Source organism: Caloenas nicobarica, chromosome 3, assembly GCF_036013445.1.
Source record: "Caloenas nicobarica isolate bCalNic1 chromosome 3, bCalNic1.hap1, whole genome shotgun sequence".
Taxonomy (NCBI): domain Eukaryota; kingdom Metazoa; phylum Chordata; class Aves; order Columbiformes; family Columbidae; genus Caloenas; species Caloenas nicobarica.
The window spans coordinates 57246228-57258442 of NC_088247.1; the positions used below are offsets into that span (position 1 = coordinate 57246228).

Here is a 12215-nt window from a genome sequence, read left to right on the forward strand (position 1 = left end):
CATGTCTGTACAGACGTGGAAAATGTAAGGATCTCGGCCATGTACCTAAACACCGAAGTTCTGAGTTACTGGGCAACAAAACTCCTGTTCCTCATCCCTTGCTCTCTGATAACCAGGGCTGTCAATAAAGTTTGGCTTCTACAAACCAAACACCTTATCATTACTCAAAATGATCTGGAAGCAATACGAAAAGCCATGACAAAGTAAATTGTGTTTCATCTTTTTTTCCCCTTCTCTGGCTGTGAGAACACACAGATCAATACTCTTCAGCATGAGAATTCTGCAGCGAAATTTTCATTTGTTACAAACAGCAACAAAAAGGCCCCAAGCATGCCCTGTCACTTCCAGTTTAGAAGGAAACGCACTAATAAACTCTTCCCCCTGGGTCATCTTTGACAATGGGCAATACTATGCCAGCTCTTATTAAAGGCAATTCGTATCAGTGGCCCAAAAATTTCCTTTAAAATTATCATCTTTGTATCCATGTAGCAGGATGTCAGCTTTAAAGTGCCACTGAGATATAGGACCTGTCATTATGGTTAATTTTCAGTACAGTTTTAACACCAGGGTAGCTGATCCCTAAGGGTATGCTTTTTTGGCTAACAAGATTTATTTAGTGGTTATCCAGACAAACAAGAAAATATATTACTCTATATTGCTTTTCAAATATAACATCAAGCAATAAATCCTACTATAAAACATAAATCCTTGTTCTCTACCATGATGTCAAATAGATGAAGATGTTTTCAGAAGAACAGTATTTTTCTTTTATGTTTACTTAAAAACAAAAACATATAAATATATAGGTATACATATATATATTTTTTAAATAAAAGAGTTAAAATTCTTGGGCTTCCAATCCAAAAAGCACACAAAAAGTAAAATTAACCTTAAAATATATATAGCTGTTGGATATATAGCTAGATACATAGCCAGATATCAAGTTTACGTTTCAAGCCATAAAGATGGTATTCTCTATCAAATGACCTAAGCTTCTCGGCAGGACAACATGCTGAATTTAAAAAGAGAGTACTGTGAAGTTTGATATTCTTACCGGATTTTTTGAGAGAGATAATATTTTAAATATCATTTTATTCTTCTATAATACTAGAAAAAATAGAAAACCTCATTTATTGGATGAATACATCAATTTGCCCAGCTGTTTTAACAACAAAACAAAAAGTTTGCTTTCATGCTCTAACAGGACTGATTTCATTTTATTATGATGAAGACTCTCTTGCACTTTGCTAGACAAAAGGTACATCCAACAGAATGGAAAAAAAAAAAAAAAAGCTGTTAACATATTGTCTAAATCCTAGTATGGTCAGCAAAGCCCACCGGGCACTCAAATCCTGCACTTACCTGGCCAAAACAGCCTCTGCACCGCGCAGCAGCACCACAGACAGATTTTGTACACCACTTCTTTTTCTTGGTTAAAAAACATCAAGCCCCATCACAACTAAGAGTGAAATGGGCAATTTTGCAGGTGACACAATTAGGCAAGGAAAGGCTTAGTAACTTATGCCAGGCCACACAACAACTGACTTCTGGAAGTGACAACTGAACTCCTATATTCAGCCATATCCTTTACCAGTCAAGATTATATGCTTACAGAATACAAATTGCGTAAATTAAAAAAAAAAAAAAAAAAACCAAAAAAACCACCAACCCGACATTGCCACACACAAGCTCTGTTCGCACTCCAGCAGGCTTCTCAATGAATCGCAACAACAACAAAAAGTATTTCAAGTGGAAAAAGTAAGCTTTTCTTTTCCTTCCTCCTACTTCAGAGGTTGGAATTCACCACAGAACATCTCCATAATGCTTTCAGTCCTTGGGTAGGCGAAAGCTTACAACTATTTTTATATACCTGTCTCCCAGGTAACAGAACAATGTATTATTTTGCTGTACTACCAGTCTGCTCAAGGCAACAGATTTTAAAAGCGAATGTTAACTAAGTACAGTGGAACCTCTCTTACCTGTAACAATGTTTAAGAAAAGTTCAACAGTTTTCACCTTAAGTTGAACAAATAACATCCACAGAAAAGCATACAGGCATGTTACACACATTGCAGGATCAAAGTTTTTACACGGATGCATTCTACGGAAAGCAATTGTAAGAAGTTTTGCAAACCAGTCTTTCATTTTATGACAGTTTCAGAAGCTTCACAGGGCTACCTTTGTATGATCATTTCAAATCAAGGCATTTGTAGGCTAAATAAAAGGTGTAAGCAGAAAGCACAGGTATTAAGAGCATTTAACTGGATAAAATGAAAGCAATGAAAACTTTACCTCGAACAATAAGTTGAGCAAAATTTGACACTCCAGAACCTCTCTCTGACTGAGTTACACAGCGGTATAAATCCTGGTCGGTTTTTGTCACCTCTTGCAACTTAAAGGTAGCAGCAAATCTTCTGTGATTGATATTTTTAGTCTGAGCAACTGGAATATCTTCCCCATTTCTTCTCTGAAAAGAAGAGTAACCAAGGGAGAGTTACCTCGTAAGAATACAAAAGACATTTATCACGATCATCATAAAAGAATACATTAAAAAAAGATTGCGTTCAGTCTGTGCTGCATTTCCATGGTAGAAGAGTTGAGTGCTGAGGTGCCATCAGGAGACAAGCAGTACTCAGAAGGATTTCAGAATCAAGTTGGGGGGTGAAAAACCCCATCGAGCTTTCGCAGTGCCACAGAATACGATCACAACACATTTAACAGCCACTGCTTCATAGCTGGAACCATCCTAGGAGAGCCCAGCAGTAGCAGCTGTACTCCTAAGACAATTCATTCAACTTAAAATTATAACAGATACACTGGGTCTACTGTAAGAAATAGCTAAACAAACCTGGCATTGAGGGATTTCACAGGTTTTCAACAGCTCTTTTTCAGCAACTAGCCAGTGTTTCCGTTTTAGTGATACCTTTTATCTGTACAAGTTCAATACCTTCTAAAACCGCACCTTGATTATACTAAGCACCACCTATCTACCTAAAGCTAGTTTAAATAAAAAGGGGAGGGAAGGAAGCTGCTAAAAGGGGAATCATGTATATCTCATTTAAAGGGAGGAACTTAAAGAGTTCTGAAAAAAATCACAGCTACCACAAATCACCGAAAAATTTAATCTGTCCGGATCTGTGGGTCAGTAAAGTAGAAACAGTTCAAGGTCTTTTGTGACCCTTTTTCCCTATTCCCACTCACATTAAATGCTCAATTTTTATTTTAATAAAAAACAGACCCTCCATCAAACGTTAGCATCAAAAAAAACCCCAGAAACATTCACCAAGTCAACAAAGGATGTCACTTCTCTCTCCCATGGATCAGCTGTATGTTTTTCCCCAACCAGCACTCAGCTCTGCCAATCCCCAAAAAGGCATCGTCATCTCCTTGCAACCGCATCACCTGCTCTGCTCAACACGCAGCAAAATGTGACCTCCATGGACATTTTTAGCTCTAATCAACCTCTGGAATGAGAAACTTCATTGAGGTCTTAAACTCTGAGCTTTCTGTCTAACACAAGCACTGCTGCTGAGCCACAGAACTTAATAACATGAAAGCCTGTGAAAAAGTACAAAGGGGAGCAAAAGGAGATGAGTTAATGCTGCATGTGTATATTAGCCAGCCTCCTGTCACAGGCAGGAGAACTTCATAATACTCAAACACTTCATTTGACAACTACCCTTCCTGGCCTTAGCGTGGGTTAGTCACTCTCTAAACAGTTTTGCAGTAGATTAGCCAGGGGTTCAGCATTGCTTCAAACTCACTGAAACAAGTATTCACTTTAAACATTAATATGTTTAAACAGATGAATTAATTTTCTGCTGTCTTTCTTGCTGCAATCAAAGCACCCTTCCCATGCTTTACTGCCAGCTTTGGGTGAAACCGTTCATTTATACCAACCTGGCAGATTTCAGTCCCTGGTGTTCCACTACAAAGACCATGCCATCGCCTTTATCAACAGCAGGTTTATTGGTATGACTCTTTCTCATTTCACGGAGACACCACTCAAGTTTCAACCTGTTCCAAGCCACCCTCTTTGCCATTACACCAGAAACTGCCACCCAGGGTGAAGCTCAGCCTGCAGGACCAGGCCAGAAAGCACAGAGAGATGCAAAGAGTCAAACCAGATCTCCAAAAGAAGATGGCACATAAGACACTTCCAAAAGGTACTCGCAGGGCTTCTCCCTAGAACAGTCCCCATCCCATAAGCACCAAAAGCCTGCTTATCACACTGCCTGCTATCTGACAGGGTGTTCACGGGGCAAAAGCAATGGACATTGGGCACTTGGAAAACTGGATCCACCACAGCACAGCTAGGTCACCCTGCACCAGGCACTGGCTCCCCACTCAGCTCTGGGAATATCTGCCTCCTATCCAGAAGAACTAAGGAAGTTTGCCGATGCCTGTAAAGACTGCTATAAATGAAAGTCCTTATCGAACTTCAGGGTCAATGTAATTATTACATTCCAATATCACACAAATGAGAGGTGATGTTAAAGGCTTTATTTTGGTGCTGCTTAAGCTACAGTAAAATTGTTTGTGGGAGGTGCACCTCCCGCTCTGGTTAGCTGGCTTCTCCTGATGCTAAAAGCTAAATCCAAAAGCAGGATTTTCAAGCTACTTTTCCCCTCTCGTCAGTTTCGATCAAAGGCTGGAACTCTCTGGAATGGTAACTTAATATAAACTTGAATATGGTGCCTTGAAGTAAGCAAAATAAACAAACCTCATAGTACTTTCTTCCTCCCACAGCACCTGCTCTCATTGCCACACCACAGCCAGCAAAGAGAAGTCAAACTCCCATCAAACATAAACTTGCCACATAATTGTTAAAATGACCAAGCAGCATAAAATAAACAGAAGGCATATTGTTAAAAACTATATGATAGCAGGCTTGACAAGTAACCCATGCAATGCAGTCATCTTCCTCTGCTATGAAGGGGAAAACATATTAGAGAATTTTCTGTAATAAAATGGACTCCCTTCAATACATCCGGTGCTTTAAATTTGAATGCCAGGCGCTTAGTCTGCAGCAGAGAAGCACATCCAAGCTTGCCGTGTAAAGTAATTTACCCTCCAAAGCTCAGAACTTGCTTACTTAAGCTCGTCTGAACACTTCATGTTGAGAAACAAAGTGAATTGGGCTCCTACTTAAAATGAAATATTAATGTCCTTTCAGAGCAATTAATCAAAATGAAATAGAACAAGCTTTACAGTTCTACTCCAACAACAAAACCTAGGATTTTCTTTTCTATTTACATCCGTGATTTCCTACTACTTTATCTTACAAGGCTTAGAGCAGTTTCTCAAGTTTCTCCGTATTAGGATCTCTTTCTTGGGAATCCAACTGCACGATTACGTCTTCAAAGTCTGTCTTCATGTACAGCTTATCCATTAAAATATTTTTCCATCATTAAAATGATGAAAAGTTCAAACAGAAGAGAGTTCTCACTGAAAAACGAATGTTAAAGAAAATACCCTGCATTCATTTCAGTGCCTATCCCTTACACTGGTAAGCCATTAGCCAGTCAGAGTTCAGATGTACTGCCACAATCTCTTAATTAAATTCTTCTTTTTAATGTCAGGGCATTACTACTGATTTTACAGGAGAGGAAAGAAAGGCAGCAGTGCTCTCTGCTTATTAGAGGGTTCCTGGTACATACTGTTTCAATTTATGTCCTGCTCACACTGAACAGAGCTTGAAAATGCTGCTCAATTAGGTTTTAAAAATTCAATTTAAAATTAATGTGGAGTTATACTAATAGGTAATGGCTGTACCCTCTGCAATCCTTGGTTCCTCCAGTCCCTTGCTGTCTGATTTGATAACCCTGAATTGCTCATTTAGGAGAGGTCACCACCAGGCAGTTCTCCTCTTTTTGTGAAAATAACTCTGGGCTTCACAAAGAACTACGCTCTATAAACAATTGATTAAAGGAAAGGTAAGCATGTGGAAAAAACTCCTTATTTCTGGCATTTAAAATTATGACATTAAATAATTCTCTATGACTTCAAGGTTACTTTTAATGTGATAGGAACATGATATCTTTTTTTTCAGGCAATTAAATAAGATCATCTATATTTTAAACAAAGTCAACAGTAAAGTCCACACAGCTTAAAAAACAATCATAGGCAAATTAACAATTAGCCTTAAATTCTTTTTGTGTCTCATGAAAGAAAGCAAGCATTTAATAAACATGAAATGCAATTTTAGTGGATCTTCCAGAACCTGAATGGAACCAGAAGCATCTAAACCTCAACATCTTATTTAATTGGCAGAATTCAGGTGCATTTCTAATTTTCTAATACAAATTTAAAACTTATTTCATTTCTCTCTCAGCTTTTTAGGTTGGAAAGTGGTAGGTTTTGCTTTTTTGTTTAAAGAGCAATAAGATACCATAACTTTCTGTGGTGATGTTCCCTCTAAATTTTCATGAACTCCTTTTTTTTTTTCTTTTTCATACCACTGATTTTTATCAGCCTGGACAGCTCAACCTTACACATCCTCGTCCCTTTCTTAGTGTAAACACCTTAAAATAAGTCCGCTCCCCTGCTAATAATTACAGTCAACTCTGGTTGCCTTCTCAGGCTCTCGGCCGGACACTGGGATGCCTCCAGAGATCAAAAGATGTCAACACTTCAGCTGCAGTGACACACGCGTTACTCTGGCAGCAGCGCCCACTTTGGCTGCTCCCACTCGCTCCCCCCTCACCCAGAATACTGACCTGAAATTAAAAAAACCCAAAAAACCAAAAAAAAAACCCAAACCAACCAACCAAACAAAAACAAAACACCACCTTCCTGGAAAACATACTCCCTCGGCCATATATTATCATCAACAAAGGGGTTATTAATAGCTCATGGTTGGATTCACTGTGCGGCTGCAGGGAGCGGCGGGGAGGGTGGGATCAGTGCGGGGAGCGCGGCACAAGCCCAGGGTTTGTCTGAGCAACTCGGACCCCAAAGGTGCGATCAAAGCATCAGCCGACAGCAGCAAGGCTGGGAGGATGCTCCCAGCAGCCCAGGGAATTACACTTCTGCTGCCCCAAGGACAAGGAAATTCGTAAATAATGTGCTCCAAATTTTTTGCGGTTTTACTCATTGTGTAAAGGGAGAAATGTCATTTTTTGCAAGGGGGAAAAGGGTTGAATATGGAGAGTGTGAATGCCAGCAATAATGTGTGACCTCTGCCAAAGATGTTTTAAAAAAAAAATAAAACAACATGAGGGTAATACACAACACAAATAACTATACCTTTTCAATTTTACTTACATGTAGCTTTCTGGCACTTTTTGGCACATACAGCATATGCTTTTACATATGCGCCTTTTTTTTTTTTTTTTAAAAAAAAACACAAATGTCTCAATATATTCTTGGAACTTTAAAACTTATTAAACATTCTAGAAACATAACAAAGCATGACAACAAATGATAAATAAATGATTAAAAAAATTTTTCCCTGTCCACAAAAGAGCAAATGACTGAAGAAGTGTAATTTTTTTCCTAGTCTATTTTATTTACAAATACATGATTTAAGCCTAGGAAATTTTTTTTTTAAGCAAAACAAGAATTGCAACTGTAGCTTAAATAACATGCCCAGATAGTCTTATCTTCTTAGTATACAAGAAGGTGAATTTCTTTTGTTTGTTCGATTTTTAAGAGACAGCATGGAGTTAAACATTTTTTTAATAGAAAATTAACACAAACTACTTTAACTTGCTAGTCTCCCTACATCCATGGCAAACTAGACTAAGATCCTACTTTCCAATGAGCTAGACATTCATTTATTAGCAGGAAAAGAAACACAGCTTTTCCCGTGCAAACATATACTGAAGATCTTGAATAAATGTGACAAGCCAAGTTTTATCCTGCATACTGCACTGCAGTACAGAAAAATCCATGATTACGTTAAATGTCTTGGTTACACACACTGCTGTTACTCAAACTTGTCCACTTTGAAGTAGCTCAATTTCTCTCACGCTGCACTGCCCCTCCTACTGAAGAAAGCAAACGTTCTCATGAAATAATCTAATTGAGAGCCATCTGGCCCTTCAGAGGTGGAAATCCTAATTTATTTTATTATAATAAAATCCACCAGAGGCAAAATAGCAAAATTCGTACTACAGTGTTCTTGGCCATTCCAATACACAAATAAAAATGATGCTTGCTTTCTCTGGACATTTTAAAGCCTCTTATTTTCAACCTAATCTAACACATGCCACAAAAATCTATATTAAAAAAAATAAAGAAGCTTTTCAGCTATAGTTCTTGAATGCAGTGTTGCTGAATTCTTTTTTTTTTTAAAACATAATTCACAGAAATACAAATTCTGGACACAGTGATTAAAGATCTATATCACCTTGAGCAGTGCATGCTGAACTACAGTATTCATCCTGCGGCTCGAAACAAAAAATCTGATTAGTTAGGAGAAAATCATGAAGGAAAAAGTTTGCAAAAAAAACCCCTTACGACTAACACCACACACCACAGTTCCTCAAACACTTCACAGCAGATTATTTTACCCTTTTTAAAAGCAGCCAAGTATACCAGCTGCTCTTATTGTACTCTAATTCATTGAGTCCTGCAGCTATTTGAGGAAACCGGGAGGAGGAGACAACCTCAACACACACCTTAACAGACGAGACCCACAGGACTCAACAGGCAAGGAATTTATAACAATATATGTTTTTAGAAACATCCTCTTAATTTCAGGTGTCTGATTTACATGGGTTTCAGCCACTGGCTGGCTGAGGAAATAGTACCAAGGCTGAACAGAATGACCCAACTCCCACCACAGCTGGTCTAGCTGTGAGCTACAAAACGGCAGAAGGACAAGGCGGTGGCCGGTGTCAGAGGGGGTCACTGAGGGGGTCAGTGAGCTGCTGTCCTGGTTTTCTTAAAAACAAGTTTCTCTTTTAGTGATTTTTTTCCCTGTCAGCTAAAGTCTTCTTACTAACTGCAGTTTTCCTGAAAGTTAGGTACATGTTTTGGTAGACATAGCAATGGAATGCAAGGTCATTGATAATGATGCATCTCGCGAGATGTGCAGGCAGGAGGTGAACTGAAAATTGACCAACTAAAGTATTCCATCCCATTCACGTCATACTTCATATAAAAGTGGGGGATCACGAGGATCTCATCCCTTTTTCCTTAGAGCCAACATTGGGAGAGGACCTTGCGAGTTGTCCCTGCGAACTGAGGCCTTGCGACAGACTGAATCCAGCTCCGGTTGGCTGTAGAGTCCAGTCCAGGACTTCGGGTGCCGGGCATGGGGTGCGGCACGGAGCAGCTGCCGGGACTTTCAAGATTGGTTTTGTATATTTTGTATTATTTTCTCTATTTTTATTAGTAGCATTAGTAAAACATTTTTAATTTTTCCAACTCTCTTCTCTCTGTCCTTCTTTCGCTCCCAATCGCCTGTCCTTAGTGGGAAGGGGGGAGAGGGAAGGGCTAAGGGGGGAAGAGTGGGGAGAGAGGGTTAACAATACATCTGCCACGGTTTTATTGTCACCCCGCAATCAAACCTCTCCCACCACGCAATCAAACCTCTCCCACCACGACAGCTGCCCACAGCACCCGGGCATGGGGTGCGGCACGGCCCCCACCGCCTGATGTTCCAGCTGCCGCAGGAGGAGCGGTGTCCCTGGGGAACACCTACAGGCATGACAAACCCAAAGGCTGCCGTGTAAACTAAATGACTGGTAGCTACGCAGGCCCGGGGACTTAGTTAACTGGGGCAGAATTAAATTAGAACCAGGAGGATTACAGCATTTCATGTTGCTGAAACCTAAGATGACCGGGCATCTAGGGAGAATTGCCATATTTATCCAAGAGGGTGATAAATTGGGGAGGGAGAGAGGGAGAATGGTTCATTCAGGGTTAAATGACACAGATAGCAGCAAAGGTGAATAGAAAGTGAAAAGATGGGGGGAAAAAATTCTTTGTGAAACAAACAAGTTAGAAGGAGAATATCAAATACGAAGTTATTAATACTGTATTTTTCATTGGTGAATATTCTTTATAACCATGTCTGAGTCAGCATTGTTTGATACAGAATAAACTACAAGTCAAGACATTTAAAAGTAGCTTGATATATCACTTCATGGCAGCTTCTCACACACCTTTGAAAAAAGTGTTTGGAAAACCAGAATGTCTATCACAGAACATAAACATGATGATGTGAAAGTGCAGGTAAAATAGACAAGCCACTGCAAAAGATGAGCCCTGTCCTCTTTGCTTCCCTATTCTGTTGCTCACTTTCAAAAACATCTTTTCTATATGTAAAAGCAACCAATTATCAGAAAAATGAGGGAAGTGAAGTTTCTGTGCAAGCTTTAAGTGCTTGAACACTATCAGTAATCACGATACAGACAAGATGATGTAGACTTGAGTGACATTTCACTGTTTGAGGAAAAAAAGGTTTTGTATCAACAGACAGTAATATTTACTATTACAAATTAGCACCTGTTTTGGACTGATGATACTGATGATCCAAAAATCTGCTATCTCTCTGGGGGCTCTTCAGGTTCACCCACCTCTCCTGCCACCCAGGGAGGAGAGCAAACCCAGAGGGATCGGTCCCCTCTCCTCCCACAGCAGTCACACAACATCATGGCTTTGACTCCTCCTTAGGCCAAGCAGGCCTGACTGACTTCAGTTCGAAAGCAAAGAGCATCAAACTTGACAGTTAACTAGTAGCAAAAAGGGGACCAAAAATTCCTGTCACAGTTGCCCAGCTGCAACCCTGTGGGTACTAACAAAGTACCTCCTCTGAGCTTCCTTTAGGCCCCACAAAGGAAAAAGCAAAGCAACACAGGTTCTCTAACATTCAGAGTATACTCACTGCCCCTTAACTTTCAAGGGTCATAGAATTTGTGCAAATGAACAAAAGGCGTTCTTCAAATGTTTTGAAAATGGTGAGCAGGCACAGGTGCGCTGTAGCAGTCAATGTTTCATCATCAAACTAAAGAAACAGTACCTTAAACAATTAACTGTATGAAAATCCAATGGGATATCAAAATGCAAAGTTATATTAGAAAACTGTGAAAAAATCAAAGTAGTAAACCCACGCATACTACATGAAACAAAGTTAAATTGGATATGACCCTCCTATCATAGATACACTTTTTTTGAGAACATGAGCAAGCATCCCAACACTTGACTGTACCTAAATGGTTTAACCCCGAAGGCCCACAACCTGTTTTCAAACTCTCCTGTTGAATACTGATCCATGCTTTCACCTTCTGGTTATAGTGTGAAGAGAGGAATTAGATGGCACAACCACCATCCTTTAAGAGAAAATAATGTCCTTTCCAAAACCAAAACATAACATCAATGTTGTGTCCCTCAACCCCTGCTAGGGACACAAGTTCTCATATACATTCTGCAGTCTAAATTCCTGACATACTGTATCAATCCTGCACAATGATGTGCCCAAATGCATCATTACAGGATACCATCTGTATGTGTCCAGTCCAAAGATTTGCTAGAGAGCATGCATCTAGCAGGAAAACCAAATGTTAAGTATCAAATCACTTTCTGGGGCAACCAGCACCAAAACCCAAAATGCTGGTAAATGGGGCATTAGGGTTATGGCAGTTTCCTTAAGCAAGGGAGTGGAATACAGTTGGTTGGTTGAGCCTGAACAGACAACCATGCAGATGCTCGTTCATCCTCCGGTAACGGTTGGTACCGCTGGGAGGTCAGCCCCACTCCATTGTTTTTACAGCAATTTGCATTTTATTTTCCACAATGCTTTTTAATTTCACTTTTTCAATTATTACTCTCAGGCAATTGCTTTAATTATCGGTTATTCCACAAGGAACGACATTTTCCTCTGGCGGAGACAGGGGCTGCATCAGAGCACATTAGCGCTGAGGAGCCTCTCCACAGGCGAGAGCGGGGCTGCCGTGCCAGCCTTGGCAGCCCAAGCGGAGCGGTGTGTTAGCCAGCACCCACGGCTATTGCCGACAGATCGGCCCCCTCGCCACCACGCTCCAATGGCAATCTGCGCAGGATTACCAGGCACATATCAAACTTTTAAACACAGGCGGTACCTCCTTTGAATTGCAGATTCGCCAAAGCAAATGGTATCATCGCAGACCGTGGCAAAACACGTCCGACTGCAAAGCCAGAACAAGCCGCTTTCCCTAATCCAATGCTATGTTAATGCAAAGCTCAGCAATGATGGATGGACTCATTAGTACCGCAGTTATCTCCAT

General features: G+C 40.1%; 1 protein-coding gene across 3 annotated transcripts in view; it reads right to left on the reverse strand.

Moving 5' to 3' along the window:
• PTPRK (protein tyrosine phosphatase receptor type K) overlaps window positions 1-12215 on the reverse strand; it is a 322787-nt gene that overhangs the window by 203525 nt on the left and 107047 nt on the right. For all 3 annotated transcript variants that reach the window (XM_065632502.1, XM_065632504.1, XM_065632501.1), the window contains exon 5: window positions 2293-2467. In XM_065632502.1, the coding sequence (XP_065488574.1) occupies window positions 2293-2467 (175 nt within the window). The remainder of the gene's footprint in view (window positions 1-2292; window positions 2468-12215) is intronic.